This window comes from Anas acuta, chromosome 1, assembly GCF_963932015.1.
Source record: "Anas acuta chromosome 1, bAnaAcu1.1, whole genome shotgun sequence".
Taxonomy (NCBI): Eukaryota; Metazoa; Chordata; class Aves; order Anseriformes; family Anatidae; genus Anas; species Anas acuta.
In genome coordinates, this window is record NC_088979.1 from 66,949,227 (window position 1) to 66,971,221 (window position 21,995).

The 21,995-nt window shown below is 41.9% G+C and overlaps 2 protein-coding genes across 6 annotated transcripts in view; both read left to right on the forward strand.

The window, feature by feature from the left end:
- Positions 1 to 21,995, forward strand: part of AFF3 (ALF transcription elongation factor 3) — a 335,479-nt gene that overhangs the window by 275,867 nt on the left and 37,617 nt on the right. For 3 of the 5 annotated variants that reach the window (XR_011096123.1, XM_068680733.1, XM_068680745.1), the window contains exons 10-12: positions 6,484 to 6,652; positions 14,405 to 15,457; positions 17,946 to 18,070. Coding sequence is in view for 4 of the 5 variants with exons in the window: in XM_068680733.1 (XP_068536834.1) it covers positions 6,484 to 6,652; positions 14,405 to 15,457; positions 17,946 to 18,070 (1,347 nt within the window). In the remaining variant the exon portion in view is untranslated. The remainder of the gene's footprint in view (positions 1 to 6,483; positions 6,653 to 14,404; positions 15,458 to 17,945; positions 18,071 to 21,995) is intronic. The other 2 variants (XM_068680740.1, XM_068680747.1) reach the window with 1 other exon arrangement.
- REV1 (REV1 DNA directed polymerase) overlaps positions 21,462 to 21,995 on the forward strand; it is a 107,463-nt gene continuing 106,929 nt past the window's right edge. The window contains exon 1 of the mRNA XM_068680683.1: positions 21,462 to 21,465. The gene's annotated coding sequence lies outside the window, so the exon portion shown is untranslated. The remainder of the gene's footprint in view (positions 21,466 to 21,995) is intronic.

Sequence of the window (21,995 nt, forward strand, 5' to 3'; positions counted from 1 at the left end):
TATTTAAGCAACTCCCAAGGACAGTGTTAAAATATAGGTGGAGCCTATGAACTCTGTTCTTGGCAGTCGTGCTTTATTAGTTGTGCTGTGCAAAGGTGGTGCGACTAAGGTAATGCAGCGCTTTCGCAGGAGCATTATATATTGTGACAAGCCAAACAACCTCCAGGACTCTCACTCATCATGATTCCCATTTCATACCCCATCTGTTATAGGAATGAGGTATGAAAACATTTCTCTGTTTCCGAAAGATATTAACAGACTCCTGGGAAATTGTTTACCTGGAGAAAGGGAAGTGCCCAGGCTCATTTTTTGCCGACCATGGCAGGGCTAGCTTTTTTTTTTTTTTTTTTTTTTTTTTTTGGTTAGCGAACAATAGGTTTTCACAATGGATAACTGTAAAGAACTCAGGCAGCTAATTGGTTTCATGTTCTCAGTTAGCAAAGGTACAAAAGCATAAATTTGTGTCGCTTCTGTACTGTGTTTGCACTGAGGATGTCCAAGTGCTTTTTAAACAGCTGCAAAGGACATCTCCAAGTACCTTAAAGGCAGGCAAGTTCGGTCGTCCCCATTTATCACCATGATGGTGATCAGATAAAGAAGGCAGAGCCCTAGAAGGTCTGATGACCTGATTTGGTCATTCAGACACCACATGGCAGACCTAAAACTAGAGCAGAAGCTCCTTATAGTCACATTTGTGCGTTAAGTGCAGAACCAGCCTTCATATTTTAAGCCCTGGAGATGCCTGTCTGTCTTTAAGCGGATGCGAATTCTGGAGTTTATGGTATCATCTCCCTTTTCTCAGCATGATTTTGGACTGAAGTGAATGGATGATATCCATATTCATTCTTTAAAGCTATCCTTATGGGGCTGTTTCTTGGCATTCTACAGTTGCCTCGGAAAATATCCCCATATGTTCTGTTACAACACTGGGATGGCCTGATCGGCAAGTCCAGAATAGACCCCTGTGGTAAGCATGCTTCAAATGTCCTCACTGAAAGAGAATTTTGAAAAATACTCAGGGGCAGCAGCAAGAAGTGGGCATTTCCATTGCCTCTGTGATTCATTCACAATTACCAACACAGGAATTCCCTACTGTGTGCATGGAAGGCTTGCGGCATCTTCAGTGCCAGGCAGCAGAGATAATTACACTGATCTTGGCACAACGTTCTCAGTTTGTGCTTTGAGGAAGCACCATGTGGAATTTGCTTCTCACAACAAAGGGATAAAATGTTTTCCCTAAAAGACCTTCACTATGCTTTAGGTTGGCTTCAAGGGTAGAGAAGGACGCGGTGTTTCAGATTCTTTAATCTGGAATAAAAATAGGGACTCTGCCAACAGATCTCCTTTAAACCGTGGAATATGTTTTCGTCACTGAGTTTGAAATAACATTTCAGAGTCTTGGTCAGATTTATGGTTTGATTTAAAACAGTGTGGCCTAATTGAAGTCAATGGAGCTATGACAGTTTATGCCAGCCGAGGGACCGGCTGTCTGTTTCAGAGTATTGTTTTCCCACAGTCGTCCTTGTTCTTCAAGACAGTGATGGATTTCCCTGGCATTTCAAATACTTCAAGCATTCATACAGCCTTACTTAGGATTTTCTCCTCCAGTCGTGACATCTGCAAATTCAGATCACCTTTTCCATGTTTACCTCTCAACATTGACAACATGATCCCTAAGAGCAGCATTGGTATTGGTTTATTCAAGTCAGATCTTTATAGTAATTGTAACACTGTTCTTTCCTATTGGGAGCCTGAACCACTTGGTAGGGGAACAGTACCTGGCGGATGGTCTCACTGCAGGGTGAGATTTAGAAGAAAAATAGTTTAGATGATTACATCAGTGCCAGTGACACTGGCTAAATATTGTCCCATCTCCAGGCAAAGAAAAAAATATAGCAGATAGTGACTGGTTCAGTTACTGAGCTTTCTGATAAGAAAGCTCTGAATACAATTGCTGCATAATGAAATTAACAGATGCCAAAATATGAAGCTTGAGTATGTTAATAGACATTAATGTGGCCAGAAATGTATTTCAGAGTGTCACTTCAATATGTTTTCTTGGCACAGGCTTTTCTTCAAGGCCTGATTCTCTACTTTGCATTCTTGATTGTCTTCCATAGCTGTGTGAAGTGGGTATAAAATGCCATCAAGGAGTGAAGAACTGGGATCACAAATTCTCCAGAATTGGATGGTTTTTCCCCCTTTTGAGCCAATTTAATATTGTTACAACAAACACTTCAAACACTTGAAGTTTGGCGAAGAACTACATCTGTTTTATGTGTACCTTGATCTGGCATTGAACTTGTTTGCCTTTGAAATATTGACTGAATTCTTGCAATGCGTTGTACACTTAGCTACCCAGGAGTTTCTGGTGCCCAATGTTCAACACCATGATTTATTGTCATGAAAAGTAGTGTAGCTGTAAGCAGTAGCTTAATATGAAGCATGAAGTAGGGCCCAGATCCAGTCTAATTAACCTCAAGAGGTCCCCCAAAGTCAAATAAGGCAATCTGATTTGGGAATCTTTCTCCACTGGCTGAGTAACAAACGCCAGCACCTTCCCATGCAAGTGTTTAAATCACCTTGGTACTGTTCAAAGGCTGTCCATGGCCATGCAGTCTGATGAAGACTATAACTGGTCCCAGCATACCTAAAATCTCAGGCTCTTCCAGGGACTGAGGTGACTCCCCCTCTCAACTTTGATCACATATTGCTTTGAGTGGGAAAGTATTAATCTCCCCAAATCAAGGTGTTTCTGAACCTTTACATCTGAGAAACTTTGACACTACGTAGTGTCCAGCAGTCTATCAGAGAAGGTGACTTGATCACTAGGCAATGCAGGAAAATAGGTCTCTGGGGACTTGCATGGAATTTGGGTGCCCAAGTCCCATGTAGCCAGGATCACAGGACTATGGTTAGGAACTTCAAGTGTTTTGTTGGTTATGACATGCTTTACTGAGTTTGCAGCACCTTCACGATGTATTTAGTCTCTCTCTTAAGTCAGAGGTTGCATGTTCTGTTCAAGGGCTTTAAACAAGAGTGGTTCTTACCCAAATGGTTGTTTAATTGCCTAAAATAAAAATATCACTTCTATGATGCAGTAATTAATTCTGGGGCATAAGCCACTAGCAAAATATGCATGAATGTTATGTGCCACAGCCATTAAAATGCAAATTGGTGTTTTATTTTGACTGCATGATCTTGCTTACATGTTTCAGAGAGAACAGTCCAAAATGGAAGTCACAGACTTAAAATAATGGTCATTTTTCCTAAGAAAGCATGGAGAAACATGTAGGTGTTATCACCCTGATCACTACAATATAATGAGGATCCTTATAAAAACACATTACATTTAGTAACGGAAAATGTAAAGGGGGACAGGAGACTTCAATAGTATCAGCATAAATGGGGAAATATTGTAATGCTGTTTAGTTTCCTTAGTATATTGGCTACCATTAGAGCAGCAAACATAGATTTCCAGATGTTTGTGAAGAGTCCAACAGTTATATTTTATATCTATGGCTGTAGTAACAATTTCTATTCAGCAGCCTAGAAAAACACTTCATGTCACAACAGGAAAGAAATATTACTGTGGGGTTTTTTCTCCCTCATCCCCTACATAGCAATTCTGAATACTTCAGTCAATGCCAAACAAAAATGATGGTTTAAAAATTAAAACCACAATCACTAGGGGCAGGACATAAATGTGCAGATGTTCTGTGATGCTGAAGAACTTTTCAGGCAGCAGTCACAATGGTGTTGGGGAGAGGACAGGGAATCCATCAGAGTTGGACACTGTCAAAAGCATTCCCTTAGCTACACTTGCAGAAAAGGCACTTACCTTTTCATATTCCCTTAAGAAAAGAAAAAAAAATCAAAACCAGAAAACCTACTCACAATGGCCTCTGTATAGCTCTCACTATTTTATTAGCAAGGGATTGACTATAATCTGTTAATATACATGAGCAACTTAGATCTGGAGTTTACTAGGCAACCTGTACAAGTGGAAAAGTACATTGTCCCATAGCAGCATACAAAACATCAATTTTCCTTCTCTGGGAAGAAAAATTTTTACAAGCTTATTAGCTGTTACTGTTTCAGGCACCTATGTGCCTTAATGCTGTTATACAAATGGCTGCCTGAAGAGCTTGCATTTTCCACACCTACCTGGCCAGACAAAAGACGTGATGAATAGCTGCAAAAACAGCAGAAGGCAAGTTTTTAAAGGCACACTTTGTAATCAGTACATTTAATGCCTGTGTATGGTAACAGACCTCTTGCCTCCCACAAGTACACACAGGCACTTCTGCCAATTTCTCCCTAGCAAAAAGGGAAGGGGGATAAATAAGAGAGAAGGCGGTGTGGTGGGAGTACTGGCCTGGATAGGATGGATGCTCCAGTGAGGAAAGGTTGACATATGTTGGGGGAGGCAGGGATGGGGCTGGAAAGTGTGCACCTTGGGGAATCACAGAGTTGAAACCGCATCCCTGGTGGCCTGGCCTCTTTTCCAGCCCCAGAAATTGCCTGTCATATGTGGCTAGTGTCAGGTATCAGATGCTAGTTCTCCAGAATGAAATGCACCATTAGTAGGTAAAGACAATTCATTAGGTGCAACATAGCTGAACAGTAATTAATTATTAGATATTATTTCTCACAAAATGCATCTCCAAAGTTCACATCACATTAGCCGCAATATTGGACTGATGGAGCATAAACAAGGGTAATGATAAACACTGGTGAATGGAGTTGGGAAGAGATGGTTATTAGGGTACTAGCATGTTTCATGTGGGGTTTATTTAACAGTCTTATTAATGATCTGGAAAAGGAAGTGAATAACTATTTAATTAAGTTTGTATTTGATACTAAATTAGAATTTGCTGTAGACACCTCTGAGGGCAGAGAAATAAATCAAAAGGAGCTAGGAGCATGTGCAGTAAAGAAGAAAATGAGATCTGGCATGGGAAAAAAGAAAAAAAAAAAGGCAAGCTAATCTCTCTGGAAGCAAATAATCTCAAGTGTAGCTATCAGTGGAGGAATTCTGGAGAAAGAGGTGTTGAAAGAGATGTAGGAGTGTTAATGGACTATATATTCCATCACAGCTCTGGTATATGTTTACAGAAGCAACGCATCAAGGAGCAGGAAGGTAATAGCCCTCCATTGTAGGGCTCTAGTGAGAACCATCTATAATGCAGCACTCCGTTTTGGGCATCCTGTTATCAGAGAGATATAGACAAATTGGAATGAGTTCAGAAAAGAGCCATAAAAATGATCCCATATCCCTGGAGATAATGACTTATGAAGAAAGATCAGAAGAAGTAAATGTGTAAGGCCTTGTCTGAAAGATGACTGAAGTAGGGCAGGAAAACAGTCTGCAACTACGTGAAAGGAAAAAGGGAGGAGGATAATTTATCATTGTAACTATTAGTAATAGGATGAAATAATAAGTAACAACAATAAATTTTAAAAGGGCAACTTCAGGTTGAATGTAGGGAGAAATTTCTGACAGTGGAATTTGGGTTAGTTTGCAGAGAAGTTTCCCAGGGGTAAAAGTAAAAGCTGCATTCAAGTCATTTAAAATCAAATTGGACAACTCACTAGAAAATGCACCCTGCTATGGGGAACAATCTTCCATTGCCCGGGGAATAAGCTGGATGACTTAATAGGACATTTCACACTCGAGCCTTTATGACTGTGATATTTTAATATGCATGGTCAACTATTTTGGGAAAGTATACATTTCTTGCGCTGTCAGGCCTCATAATACAAACACTTGCATGGAAACATAACTTTTAAGATGGCAAGCAGCTCTGCTGACAGCACGGCACTGCTGATATGCAAAAACACAAGCCTGAGCTCCTCACATTTCTTCAGGAGCAGAGTCTTAGATCTTACAGTTGTCAATATCAAGCAACCACATCACTTATGGATAGGTGAAGTATGCAGGAAAAAAAAAAAAAAGATAGGGGTAGGAAGCTCCAGTGAGGATGTATCATTATTGGCATTATTATTGTTATTCTATTACTGCTAGTAAATGGCTGGTACAGTGGAGTTCAGCTCAGTTTCTTGACTGTTCACCTTTTCCATCTCCAGCTTTCACCTCTGCATGGTGTTCATTAAACGCTGTAAGACTGCTTCCTCTACTCTGTTTTTACCACGTTTCATTTTTTTTAATGTATCCTAACATTTCTGTTGAATGAGAAAAGAGACAAGCTGAAGGGAAAGCCTGACCCTCTCTCGTGTGAAGAAGGGATGGCAAAGGCTGTGCAAGTAAATGAACATTCAGCTAGCATCAAATCTTCCCCTCAAATTACAATAATACAATGTTGAACTTGAACTCCCTTCACCATTTGTTAGCAGCAGAGGCAAGCTCACAGATAGGTATGCTCCCTAAAACACCATGGTTTTTACATGTTTTTCTTTCTCTTTGTGTGTTCTTTTTTTCTCCTCTCCCCTTCTCTCCCCGTGGGCTGCATGTGGGGCCAGCAGCCTGGTGGTGCCGCAGTCCAGCACCCGAGCCCCGGGACTCTCCAGCAAGGGGTCGAGCAGCAGCAGCTCCAGTGAATCCGAGACCAGCTCGGAGTCTGACTCGGAGAGCGAAAGCAGCTCCAGCGAGAGCGACGGCAGCAAGCCCTCACATTACTCCAGCCCAGAGGTAAGGGCTTCTGCTCTTCGTGATTTGGGGTGGTGAGCCGTTATTACACCCACTCAGACTTTTTTTTTCCAGCCAAGGTGCCACAAGGAGGCTGGGGGGAGATGAAAAAAATAAATTAATTGGAAAAAAAAAAAAAAAGAGGAAGAGAAAATCATAAAGATCTTCCTCCTGGCACCCTGTGAAATGCAAGTGGCAAGGGATGCTGGGGTAGGTTTGAAGCATTTGAAACAAAATGAAGAAGGAAATGACCCTGTGATATTTTCCTCAAACTGGAGCTCCTCACAAAGCTCACAGCTTGCTCGAGGCTTTATGCAACTCTGCTTCCATAGCAATGGCTTGCTTAGTGCTTAAGTCCTGATGTGGACTCTCAGCACTGCAAGGGAACTAAAGGCTTCTCTGTGCAGGGAAGCTATTATGAAATCAGTTTGAGGGTAGATTTTTAAAGCAAAACAGTTGTTTTTCACTCATGCACTTCCCTCACTTCACTCCCCAAGTGAATTATTCTCTGCTACTGCTGCCTTTCTGTGATTTAGTTTAATCCATCTCTAGCATGGACTAAACTGAATTACTTATGGTGCAAACCATTAAGCCCAAACTTGTCATCTGGAAAGCTAGCACTGAAAATTTCCACATGTAGACAAGCCCTAGCCAAAGTACAATCAAGCTGCCAGTGCTGTGCTACCTTCTGCTTTCACCTCTACAGTGTGCTCAACAGACACATATAGGGCTGCTTCCCCTGCTCTGCTTTTCTACCAGACTTGGCATTTTTATGTGTTTTGGTCAATGTACACCTTCAGTATAAAGCCATGCACTCCACAGCCACATCATACACATTAATGTATGTAAAATTATTCAAAAATCTAGCAGCAGGATTGTAAATACTCATGAAATACAGTCAGTAGTTTTTCCTGCTCCACATAAAACATCCCCTCACCAGACTCCTCCCCTGACAACTAAGCCTCACAGATCCTCTCACCCTGAAAAATTATACTGAATAACCAGCAAGCCTTTCCTCATATATTGCTCAGTGTTTGGGGCCATGTTTCCCATCAGGGAAAATACAGCACTCACAGAAACATCATTTCTATATTTTTCTCAGGTTTTGTTTCTTGTTTAACACTTATCTTCTTTTCTCTCTTTCTTCCACAGTGCTTTCAGATCCATTTCCAGTTAATTTTCCTCCACTTTGTCCCTTTCCTAAGTCTCTCTCTTGTTCTCTCCTTCCTTTCTTCTCTGTTTTCTTCCTTCCAGTCTCTCTTTCCCTGTTGCCCTCCTCACGCTATCCCATTTCTCATTTCCCATCCCAAGTTCTCTCATCTGACCCATCAAGACCTTGTTCTGTCTCGTTCCTGGCTGAGTTCAGTGCAGAGGTCTCATACTCTCTTTGCTTTCCCTATGGGAATCTTAGAAGATATAAGAAAAGGGATGAAGAGAAGAGTAGGAACCATGGTAGGGGGGAAGGGAATACGAGATAAAAGGGGGAGATGTATAGTACCCAGGAAGAGAGGAGTGTGTATACTAAGATAAAAGAGCGTCTAGGCAGATACCTGTGATGCTTGGACACGAGAGAAGCAATTCCTTAGAGAATGCAGGAAATGAATTAACTAAGGCAGGTCGTGGGTTTTGTAAAGTCAAGCAAGGGACCGAGAGCCATGGAAACATGGAGGAAGTGCCTCCTCTTAGGCATTTTATACATATTCTCTCGAGATCTGTGCAGCCACTTCTGCGTGGAGTCTGAGTTATCAGTGATCATTGTCACGAAACAGCTGCACTGCTTCAACAGATTGCTTGTCTCTTTGCATTACGTTTGTGTGGTTTGCCTTCTAGGACATGCTGTACAAAACAGGCTTATGTGAAAATGTAAAGGACTCAAAAATGCGATGGCTGCAGTGGTTTTCATAACTTGCTCCTTGGGATATGGGAGAGGCCACAACATTCACCTGGGCAGGGTCAGGTTGTCTAAGGGAAGTAGGATATCTGTGCTTTCCCTGAGGGCCAGTGCTTTCCCAAGCCCATCATATAACTGGTGGCACCAGTTCCAACATGTTTGTGTGATGTCTCTGAGTGGAAGTCCTGTCTGCCTTACATTAATTCTTTAACTTACATATAGGAACCCAGTGAAGCCATCTTCCTACAGTACATGCCATGTTCTTACCCCATAAAAGGAGAGAGACAGGTCCTTGGGAACTCTTTAAAAAGAAGTCCTGTCCACCTGAATTTAATTAGTGGGCTCAGTTCCAGTCATGGTCTCAAGATGAATTTCATCTATTGGATAAAATAAAAGAAGCAAATACATCTTTGTCATTACATAAGGATAAACTAATAAAGGTACAATTCAGGTACAATGAACCTGAATACTCCTGCACAGTGCTGGGCAGGAAATCCATATGTCCAAGGTGGGAGGAACTTCAATTGGTAATCTGCAGGCCATTATGAGCCCTTCATTCTTTTTTTTTTCTTTTTTTTTTTTTCCCCATAAGTAGAAATATCATATGCATATATCCAAAATATTTTCTAGGACAGGTTATCTTCTGCATGCTACATTATATAAAAATTTAACTGCTGTTTCATTTCTTCTGTAATTATTCTTCATCTCATTTTGAGACCTTTGAGTTGTTTTCAGGTGTCTTAATGCAGTTGCCTAGAGTGTAAAAGCAGCTCATTGTAAAGCATACATATAAAATAGATTAGATGAATTGCACCCTAAAAGTGTCCGTTTCTTTCCAGTGACTATTTAGAGCCTGTAGTGACTAGCTCAGCTGTCTACACTTTATGTGTGCAGTAAACTAAGAGTAATGGCTGAGCTAGAACAGGAGACAACATTCAGACTGGTTTCAGTGATGTGGACAAATTAAGGTGCCTCAGACAGTAATGTGAGTAGTTACAGTTTTGTGGACTGCCAAACCTGAAATTATGAACAAGGGACTGAGACTTCTATCTCCTGTTTCTTGCTGAGGCCATGAATTCTTTGTATGACCTTAATTAATGTCATAAATGAGGATTCTGGAAAATGGCGACATCCTTCCAATTATTTTAGATGATAGAAAAAAAAATGTAGGTCTCAAGTCCACAGAAGAACTACAATTCAAAAGCTAAAAATTTGGTTTGTTTGTTCTTTATTCGGTTGAATTATCATGCAGACCTTTAATAAGACTGGGTCTGGTGAGACTACTTGGGAAGTCCCATTACACAGGAAGGGCCAGAGGGAGGAACGGGCAGGAGGGAAACAGAAGCAATTGCATGGAATGGAGCATCAGTGGCTATTCAACAGTAATCTGGCCAGAAGAGAGAGATGTGCTGTCCTGGACCCTGTCAGCACCCCACCCCCAGATACACTGTACTTTACAGCCTCCACTGTAGTGACCAGTTCGCAGTCATCAAGGGTTTTTACCATGATTATTCCATCATCACAGGATAGTTTTGGCCTCACATCCACATGTTGTGTCTGACCCGGTCAAAGCTGAAGATGCTCTTCCCAGCCTTTCTCCTTCAACAACAGAGACCCACCTCCTGCCCACAGCACTGTGCATCCAGTCCTTCAAGTGCATGGACTTTAGTACTAATAGCCACTGCTTGTAAATTCAGGCTGTTCCCTCAGGAGTTGTGTGGCATTGGCTCTCTTCTCCTTAGCTCAGAGAATAGGAAGAGCATATGTATCTAACCAATTAGCTAACTGGTGAGCATGCTTCTGCCACCTCACCAGCATTTCTTCACTGCTATATTTCCTCAGGGAGTCAGGGAAAGAAGAGTTTAGCTTCAGGGCTGGTTTGTGTGTGTATGTTTTCTGTATCTGTCTTGTTTTCCAAAAAATTTTGAATGGGGATTTTTTTTTTTTTTTACTAGACCAACAGTAGACACTACCTTCAGATTTGCTTATAGGATTAATGGACTTTAGCTCTTCTATGCACTGTTTTTGGCAAAGACTCCAAATTAAATTTCCCAGGCCCTCTAGAAAACCCTTTGAGGCAGGAGCCACCTCTTAGAGTAATTGTGCACCATGCCTAACTGATGGGAATCTCCAGTTCTAATTTGACAAAGTTCTAGCAGTACTAATAGTAGAAGCAGCAATATTAATCACCATCATCTTCTTCATCTGTCTTAAATACAATGAAAAGGCATCGCATTTGTATTGGAATTGTTCTGAACCACATCTTTGATGGTAGGACAGCACAAACAGGTTATCATATGGGTAAATTAGTGTGTGGATTTCCAATACGTCAAGTATGCTGCAGGGATGGCTGATTGCTCACTCCTACCCTGCATTGGGTTAAGTACATGCACATTATAGGGTATCCAATTTCTCAATGAAAGGGGTATCATGCTTCATGTTTACCATGGTATTAACTACACCTTAGGTTCCTATTTATAATGACCATCATAGAGTGATCCCATTACACTTGCATTGTTTAACAGCCCTTCACCCAGCAAGTGTTTTGGGATAATGAGTGTTGACAAAGGTTTCATTTGGATGCATGTCCCTCATGCATCTCATAGTTGCACTTGTAGCCTTGAAGAGACTTGAGATACATAGACATGCTTTGTGTGAGTCATCCCACCCAAATCTGGACATTCGTACTGTAGATACCTATATCTGCTCATCACTTCAGCCTCTCCTTTACAATTAGGGGAGAGGAATGGACATTTTTAGGGCCCAGCTCATCTGGCCTATTTTGGATGTCAATTTAAAGATGAAACGGTTCACACTCTAGAAGAGTAGCCCACTGATCAGGGAGTGAACTTTTTGACTAGCTCAGGTATAGCTATCTATAATATACAGATGAATCCACACACATTTTTTAAATGATAGTATCACATCCTTTTGTTTCTTGATGAAGCCTGGCAGATGTACATCTATAGTACATTGGTCCCTGGAACCATCTTTCTCTGGAAGAGTTTCCTGATGTTGGTTTTTGTGACTAATTCATACCTCATTGCAAGTCAGCTTTACTACAGACCATTGTTCCTACTGCTGCTCTGTCTGGCCACAACCAGCTTTACTCCAACTAAAAATTGCCAAGTTCTCTTCAAGACCTCCATGGCAGTGTATTTCCATGACATAAGACCATTTTGCTACTTGATTCCTCTGGATCTCCATCCATTTCTGTCCTTACATGCTGCTGAAAATATCTCACTGCAAGCAAACCAACTTTAGTTCCACAGGACCATATGTGACCTGCTCAGGGAGGTAGTGTGGACTGCAGAATTAGGGATTTTCTGTTCCTCCCAAAAATAATTGCAGTTGGACATGTGAAGTGTACTGGTAAAAACTTTCCAGTGAATCTTTCCAGTCCTTTTTTTTTCACCAGGTCTGTTTTTCTCTCCTGGCTGGTCTCTTGAAAGTTACATTGTTTTTGAAAGTGATTTCAAAAAATAGTAATTTTTAGAGAAATCAATTGAGTAAATTACTTGCAAAATAAAACTGGCCTCACTCATGTACACTTTGACAATCTTAAATATTCCAAAACTGTGAAAGGGCCTTAAAATAATTAGAGAAGTTTAAAAGTTCTGATTTTCTAGAATCCGTGTTCTTTACCTTATCAGCTGCAGGCCTTTTGCTTCTAGCAGATGCATCTGAAAGGTTTTTGGGTTTCTGATTAATTGTTTGCAGATACATCTTAAAGTTTCTTTCAGCAGCCACATGAACTTCAATTTTTCTTTAAATAAACCAGATATGTATCTAAGTTCATGACTTGGAGAGCTGAGGCTTTAAGAAAATCTAACAAGTGTCCTGAAAGCCCTGACAAAATTAGCAAAGCTGGCAATATTGCTGATGCTTTTTATTAGACTTTGTAGTCGGCTTACAGGTTGGTGGGAGTGTAGCTATTCCACTTAAACAGCAGACATATCACTGTAGGGAAGTACCATATTGACAAGTTATGACACTTTAGCAGTTAATCACTGTTTTCTGCTGGTTTACTGTTATCCCTTGAAATCCATATTTTGTGAACCACTGTTTTAGAGAATGACAAGGTACATAAAGAGACAGAACAGGATGTAACAGAAAACCTGGAAGATTTTTTTGAACTTTCATACTGCCCTCACTCTGGCCCATACTTACAGGCAGAGGTGTATTTTTTCTGCACGTTTCTGATATATGTCCTTTTGTTGAATATAACTCCTGAACACTGTAAAGGCCTCCATATATAGTGAACCTTTTATTATATATGTAATAAGTTCTGTATGTACATAATGAATGGCACAAAATGCATCCAACTCTACTCTCAGCAGCAGTCTAAAAAAATGTTGTTTATTTTACACAAAGAGTTAAGAGTCTTAAAAATACATCTTCATCCAAGAGAAATGCTGCCCATTCATTTTCAAGATTTACAAGTCTGGAAAGAAATTCATCATGTATGATATTAGGGAGTATGATTAAGAAAAAATAAACTTAACGCAATCCAGCAAGCTTCCTGTAGGTATTGGCTAGCTGGATAATGAGTAAATTAGACACTTCAGAGGGAGGAATATTTTTATCATATGAATTCCAATGTGTAACTGTCCTGCTTATTTTAGGAGACTTTGCTCCCTGTAGAGTGAATACAGCCCTCCGTGGGTGACTCTGAAGACACCCTTGGCTATGCAGGAAGCCTATGCTGCTTTCAGGCACCTCCTTTTAATAGAGGATCCTTTATGTTGGAGACTGTCTTACATCAGAGACTGTGGATATTCTCTCTTAGGCAAACATTCTTCCAGAGCATCAATAGTTTTCATGTGCAATTACTTAGTTGATCAAATTTTGGTTCCAGTTCAAGAAATTAGGAGACTTTTCACATTGGCTTCTCTTGGTTCAGAATATGGCTGGCCATGCACTCCATCTTTTCTTTTTTTTTTCCCTTTCCTTTTCATTTTATTATGCTCAAATTACTGATTGCAAGAAGCATTAGAAAATACTTGCACATTGTTCTGAAATAACATTTTCTGAGCTGTGGTTACATTTGAAATCATAATTATCCTACTACTTCACTGTCCAAACACCATTATATTTTAGATGTTCTCTTATAACTTGATCATGTTGTGACAGGAACAAAGAGAAAAACTAACAGCCTCACAATACTTACCAAATGAGCATTTGACAATACCACCACACAGCAAATGTTTGTGTGATCTCACAGGATTATAACATCAATACCAGACAGATTATATGCACTGCCTGGTTAGCCTTGCCTCTCCCAGGAGGGACTACATGCCCCTTTGTATGCTGTTTAAATACGTTTTGTATTTAATGCAAAGGTGAAATATGTATATATATTATATATATATTTATATATATATATACACACACACACACACACATATATATATATCCCTAGCTTTCCAGCTAGCTATCCTAGTTTAGCCTCAGCCATATCCCTGCCTTGTTTTCCACCCTTCCTATCACCATTATTTTTTTCATTGTTTGGAAACTTGGTAGCATTTCCCAGTAAAGCCAACACCAGTAGCTCTGTATGAATCATCCTTAGAAATTATGACTCATGAAAGCTGTCGTCCTTCCAAACCTCATCCAGAAACCAAAAATATCCCTACCCGTGGGGCATGCCCCATCTTTCCCAGCCCTAATGCCCAGCCTGGACCTCTCTCAGGGCAGCATGGTGCATCCTCACCACCTCACCTTTCCCCAGGTGCCATGGGGCTCAGGGTGACCTCTTGCCCAGGGTAAAATCTCTTCACTATTAGTGTTTTGGTGTCCCTGAGGGGACCCTGCAGGCAAGGGCAGAGGGGCTTGGTGCTCATTGTTGTCCACTTCTCTTTCAGCCTGAGCCACCCTCGTCCAACAAGTGGCAGCTGGACAAGTGGCTGAACAAAGTCACCCCTCACAAAGCACCCATCCTGACCCACCATGACGGCCCGGCACTGGAGGCCCATCCCTACTACGGCCACGTGAAGGCGGAGCGGCAGGAAGGCGAGAAGACCCCGGCCACCGGCCCAGCCGAGCACCGCAGCGGGGAGGGCCGCACCACCACCGTCACCACTACCGCCACCGTCGGGGACGGGCCACGGCCCAGGACCGCCAACAAAGCACCAGGCAGCAAGGGCGGCCGGCAGAAGTCACCCCCGGCTGCTGACAGCGGGCCTCCAAGAAGGGCAGCAGGGAAGAAGGCGCCACGGCGGGCTGAGAGGACCTCAGCTGGGGACGGCTCCCACTGCCGAGGGGCAGAGGAACCCGCCGGGAGCCACGGCTTTCTGGAGAGCACCGCTGGCGAGGCACCGAGAGCCCGACCTGTTGGCAGTGGCAGCGGTGGAGGCTGCAGAGCAGGACACCACCGGGAGCCCCGCTCGGCCACAGCCGGCGAGAAGCGCCGGGCACGGGGGCCGAGCAAAACGGCACCCAAATCCAAGGAGTTCATCGAGACTGAGTCCTCCTCATCGTCATCTTCCTCTGACTCGGGCTCTGAGTCGGAGCGGGAGGAGCGCCCGCTGCCCAAGGCGCCGGCGGCAGCTGGGGCTGAGCCGCGCACCAAGGACGCGGGGACCGGTGCCGCCAGCAAACCCCACGGCGGCTGCAGTGCCTTTGGCTCCATTAATGCCAGGACTAGTAGTGAAATAGCAAAGGAGCTGGAGGAACAGTTTTACACCTTGGTTCCTTTCGGTAGGAATGAGCTCCTGTCTCCTCTGAAAGACAGTGATGAGGTAAAGTCACTGTGGGTCAACATTGACTTGGCTCTTTTGTCCAGGATTCCAGAGCGTTTGCCCGAAGAGCCGCTGGCAATGAGCGCCGGAGCAAACCAGGCGGCCAGCCTCCCGCAGGGTAGTAGTGCTGACCCCCCCGCAGAGAAGGGTTTACCGAAATCTAGAAGGAAACGCAAGGTGAGCTCCGGGAGATGGGGGTGGCTGTTTGGGGTGGGAAGGGAGACACAGCCCAGCCGCAGTCAGTGAGCATCACTTGTGCCCATGTCCAGCACTCAACAGTGGTGTCCTCACTGGGCTTTGTCCCCTCACACCACACTGGAACCAAAAAAACCCCAAGGGTGGTGAAACTCCTGGACCCAAGGAGCTGGTGTTGTCTGCTGGCACGTGGCTTTTTGTACTCTGGTGAAAGTGAAGTCAGATAGCTTTTCCTCCTGAGGCTTGTTGCAAAACCAGAGCATTTGGAGGTGATGCTTGTTTTGGCATAGGGAACATTCTGGCACAGTCTGTACGATATCACCACATATCTGGAAAAAAAGTGAGGAAGCATCCTTTATCCCTTCGTACTGTCAACAATAGAATCCTTCAGTCCCTGCAGGCAGCCCTGGCTTATCAGAGACCTGCCTAGCTCTGCTGCTTAATTCACTGACACTTCTGCAGCTCCCTGCTACCTCAGGACCCCCACACGAATGTAAGAGGTGAGAGGGTAGCTGACAAGCCGCCCTGTCCCCAAGCAGCACCACTGCAGCAGCCAGGTGGGCACAGCCCTTTGGTCATATCCACCCCTCTGCCATGCCACTCCTGCACGTTTTCAGAGCTGCCAGGTGCACAGGCTTTATCCCTGCTGAGGAGCTGCCTCCACCCCATGGCTGCAGCTGTCCATCAAGAAGGCTTTCCAGTCCATTGGTACCAATCTGCCCCCAAAAGTCACTCTGAACTGGAATTGCCATCTGCCCGATTTCTGGATGGCTTTACTGTGCAGTTGTCTGTCACCCTCTGAGCTGCCATATGTGTGCAGACTGATCTGTATGTTTCTTGGGATCATTTAACCAAACGGCTCTTTCATTTTTTTCTCTCATTATTTTTTGGCTATTTTTTTACTATCTGAAAGTATTTTTTTTAGTATCTGAACTATTCTAGCTAGTGGTAGAGCAATAGCAGAGAGCCCTGCTATGTTTTGAGATGCATTTGTCTGCATTTTCTTTAGGAAGTAGCATGGAAGTAATTGCATAATACAAAACGATGGGGACCAGGTCAAAGAGTGGCAGAAGTAAAAGATTGATGTTTTGTGCAATAGGAAATGTCTGTGTGATGTTGCCAGCTGGTACATCCAGAATAAAACAGGGGGATATGATAAAAGAGCGAAATAAATGCAGCCATTCTAGAAATGCTTAATTTGACTTTCCGTGGCACAAATTATCTTTTAGTCTTCTGTCTTAAAAAGCATTGCTGTTGTTGGTGGTTTTAGTGTTACAATAAATACAATGGAGTACCAAATTGCTTCTTTGCCTGTAGTAAGACCCTCACTGTGATAACTGCTGTGCAAACACACAATATGTGATCCCCCTTCTCAAAATAAGTCTAAAAAGAATGGATTATCAGGCATAAATACAAAATTAGATAGAGGTCCTTATCACTTCCACATCTGTCATGATCTCAAGAAGGGCAAAGTAGAGATAAAAGAGGATGGTTAAGCACTAAGGTGGAAGAAGATCTTCACTCCTGTGGGGTGTGATCTATGTTAACCCCATAGCAGCAGCCACAGTGGCAGTGGATAACACAGAAAATGTTGTTGCCATGCAGCAAAGCAATAAACACAGCAAAATCAAGAGATCACGAGTAAAACTCAGTCATCAGTGGAAATTGGATAATGTTACATGTGGAAAGGGATGTAGACTTTATAGAAGGCTGGGAAAACAGGGTCACTGGGAGACAATGGTAGGACCTAAGGAATTCAACCAAAGTCAAATAGTGGCAGGAAACAGTGGCTGTGTTCATACTGCCAGGACAGATAGGGCCAGGATGCAGCACCAAATGATGGCACACAGTCATCCACTTTGTTTGATTGTTAGCATGCTTGCTAACGTGGTTTTGGCCTAGGCCAACTTCTGCTCTTCCAGAAGGTGTCTGGCCCCTGGCCTGGGACCAAACCAACTAAGATGGCTCCCTAAAAGGCAGTCCAAATGTGATATAGCCTGGTTTCAAGGAGGAGCAAGTTACGTGCATGGAAATGAGCTGTGCCATGCTGGCTGGCCTCAAGGCCTGCTGCTGATCTGTTGTATTTACTAGCACAGGCATAGTTATTGATGACAAGGAAAGAGTGGGAGAGACAAGAAGAATGAGGTTGAGGACTAGGCAAGAGAAAAGTGCACAGGAGACAGGCAAAGATGGCAATATAAAGAAAAAAAATATCCTGAGATGCGAATGGGAATATCGTTGAAGCAATTCAAGTTTTATATTATACTCTATCTTATACTCTGCGTTTACGTACTGCCTCTTTAGATTTTAGTTTATCAAGACATGAACCAATCTTCTCTGATCACTGTTAGGTATATGCTTAAAGGAAGCATCAAAATGCCAGAAAATACCAGCTCCTGATTTGTCAAAATACTTTCAGATCTATCGTAAATCCAAAACCTACAAGATTATTATTTTTCTCTTTACTCAGTGTGAGAATGAAGAAGAATACAGAGACATCAAGAAGACTCATTTAGAGCGAGAGAGTTCTTCACGATTAGCTGCCTCTGCCCATAACATCACAACAGCAAATCACTGCAATATGAATGAAAATAGGTAAGCATTTTCCTTCTTATTTACCACTGAGTCAGACAACTAGTTGCAGTTTAATGTCGTGTGTTATTTTTGCCTTTAATAGGATTTATTTTTTAATTATCACATTTTATGTTGAAAAATTGCCCAGTGCATTCTGCTTTCTTCTAGTTTAATGAACAAGTTAGCAGCTCTGACACATTTATATACTCGCATTTTTGTTGTATTGCGCAAAGTTGTGAGTTCAAGTGCAAGGCTCATGGAACGAGTAATTATGGCTAGAGTAGTGCGATCATCCAAGACATATTTTCAAACACTGTCTTGTAGGCACCAATTCACATGTGCAGCCATCTTTTCTTTCCTTTGTGTTACGAGTTTCAAACTTAAAGTTTGACTGTATGTCTGGGTTTAAATGCAATTGTCTGTAAACTCTGTTTAGATTGCAAAAAATATTCATAACAATGCCTGCAATACTCAGTTCCGGAATATACATGAGATCCAATATTTTCAGATTACAAGCAATCTATTCTGTTTAAATAAGGTATTTTAGTGCAAGGAACTCAGATTTTAAAAACAATTACATTTTAAAAGGATGAAGGGTGTGAAAAAGACAATGAATATTTAGCTATATTCTGGCATGGTTTGTGTACACAGACCCCTATCAATGTCAGATCAATCATCCTAATTTTCTGGAGCATTCTAGCAGTGAAACTTTGACATCTTTTCAAAGTTTAGCTGCATGCTGTTTAGTACACATTGGCCACCAGTATTTCAAAAAAAAAAATATATATATATATATATAATTTTTTTTTTTTCTGGCAGTATTAGGGTATGTCTTAGAGTGGAGTTGCTAAAATTAGAGAATATTTGTATTTATTGTAGTAGGCTTTTCTATTGTACACATCACTGATGAGTTTGAGCAATTCTTGTCATTAACACTGGACAAAATCATGATGAAAACTGGTATATATACTGCTTATTGAGAAGTTTTAATTCAATTTATTTGTCCTGGTGTAAGTCACATGTTTCATAAAGTGGGAAAAAAAAGAAAAAAAAAAAAAAAAGACATACACAAAACTGTTTTTTTGTGAGTGACTGCATGCAGGCAAGACATTCCTGTGTGGAATAACTGCCAGAGGTGACTTCAAAATTAAACTTATATTCACATTTTAAAGAAAAGGTATAGCATTGAAGATACTTCCAGGGTGGAATGTAGCTGCATTCCATAGAAGTTCCCTAGGCCTCCAAACTTAGATGTTGACCACACTGGGGGAACTTGGTGTGCTGACTCTAAGAGGAACAGTACGGAGGGTGGAGCGGAGTGGAGACACCGCGGCCAGGCTCTGTGATAAGATGGGAACTTGAAGGTACATCAGAACCGATAAGCTGCGTATTTGCTACCATGGGCCAGCAGCCTGCCACATTTTTGACAAAATGCTGTCCTTTTGGTGAACTTTTCCCATTATAATACCATTATAATACCAAAACACACCTCCATCCCAAAGGCTACCCGCCTCCAGGGTGTAACCATGCTTCACTGAGCTTTTGCTTTAAATTTTTCTAGTCTGTACCTTTAAAAGCAAAGTGAGAACATTTCACACCAATCATAACAAAGGTATGTATGACCAGAGTCACTCAAGCTCCACCTGAAAGATAAAAAAATATATATAAATTAGCTTAAGGGAGAGAGGATGTTAGGGAAGATACCATTGCATAAGGAAAGATACCTTCTGACTTCTGGGATCAGTCAACAGGCTGAGCCTCTCTTCCCCCGTCATTGGGACACCTTTGGGTAAGATTTGAACACTTGGTTATGCCAAGTGTCTCCCTGGGAAACTTAGAAATCTCTGTAGAGCCACTTTATATCTTTAAATGCGTTTGTAGCCGGGCAGTGTTACTTATACTCTTGGTATTTGCACATGCTTTGCAGACAATGAATTTATCACAGGCAATCCAAAGAACCTGTGTATCTGTTGCTTTAATAAATTGCACTTACGCATTAATCTAGCTGTGGTAGTTCTCACTGAACACAACCAAACTCTTTAAGAGGGGCCGTGGTAGTTCATGGAATGCAACTAGGCTGAGGGTGTGTTATGTTATTTGTGCATCCGTAATTGCATTAAAAATTGTATATTAAAGACATTGTATTAGGTGCTCCTGGTACAAAATGTACATTAAAGAAATATACTATAAAAAAAAAAAAAAAAAAAAAAAAAAGGTCTTAAATGAATATTCACCCCCTAATTCTTCCTGGGCCTGCCCTAATTCCAAGAAGTCCAGGTGTTTTATGCTACTGTAGGTCATGATAACAAGATACTGAGGCTGTAGCTAAACCAGCAGCATGTGTCAGGACATCCTGTCCCTCTCGCAACCAGCAGCCACTCATTCTAGCACATCCCCCTACAGTTATGCCAGCATATCTGCATGTGGAGCCCTCCCGTAAATTCACTCAAGAAACTTGTCTGAAACTTGTGTCAGCACAGCTGGGGATTGGTGGCAAAGAGGGGAGCAAAAACACCTTCAGACATGAGCATTTTATATTCCAGAACTACAACCTGATGTGCAGACTGAGGAAGGCTCTGTTCGACACAAAAGGCTGCAGTGACATGCACAGATACCCTAAATATCTTGCACCTACACTGGTTGCCACAATTCCAAGTCTCAGCAGAGCAGAGCTCACTGCAGGTTGTTTTTTGTGGCTTCTCAGTATAATAAGGTCGTGCTGCTGCAGCTCGACTGCTCACAGTATCCTTTGGTGGGCATAAGCAAAGTGCCAGAAGGCATGCAAAAGGTCTGCCACACAACCAGAAATTGTATCTACTCCTCACAAGCCCTGGGCCAAGCTTTTGAGGCTTGGGTAGCAGCCCTCCAAGGAGCAATGGCTTCCAAGGAATGATAGCTTCTTTTGGATGCTGTAGCCCTGCACTTTGACAGTGATGTATAAACATGGCTAGCCAAGACACGGTTTTATGTTTGAAAAAGGGAAAGGAAATAACAGCATCAGCCTTCACTTTGAAAACAGTGCTAAAGATCTTATTTTCCTTAGAGGGAAAAGAAGAACACAGTTGTCCTTTTTACACACCCTGATTCTTGCATTCGTAAAGAGCATTGGTCATTAAAGTAAAACAGTTCGTGTTGTATTTTAAAAGTACTACACTGTGGGAGACAGGAACAGTTCTGAATTATGATTTATGGCTTCTCTCACAGATAGTTTTTAAAGACATGCCAGATAAATGGACAAATGTATGATAAGTGCACATTTAATTAGCTCTGTTCTCTGAAATGATGTACAGAAATAAAGTATATTTTGTACCATATTCCTTTTTGCGATTCCATTAAGTGTATACTGCCTGATACAGTAACTATAAAGAAGTGAGAATTGTCCATAAAAAGTAATAGGCTGAATAAAGGGGAATATGACAGGGGAAGGTATTGTGTTAAAACAGTCTGTCTGACCTTAATCACAGTTGCAGTCTTAATGCAAACCACCTCCATTAAAAAATGTTTATTTTGTGTGTATTGCTTTTAAATTTTCAGAGAAATGGTGTTGTTTTTTTTTCAAATTAGTGCAGCTAAAGCTTATTTTGGGGATATTTTTATGGTTTGTTTGACTTCTCATCCAAAACTACCCTCAAATAAGTGAAAGTTGAAAATACTGTGTAGCTTTCTTCAGAAGAAGAAGGAGCAGCTCAAATTGCTGTGTGTCTACTGTTTGCATGTGCTTTCCTTTGTCTGCAGTACCAGCTTACCTTTCTTTGTCTTCAAAATCTGTGTTAGATTAGTATAAACAGCTCTACCAAGGGCTGGTCATTGAACACAAAGACAACACAGCCATCTTTAAGCACATTTCCTGGTTTAGTTCACATATGGCTTTATTGCCATGGCTTATAAATTGTCACCTGTAATGGTGAAATAAGGCCCCATAACCTAAACTTACACTTCAGAGCCT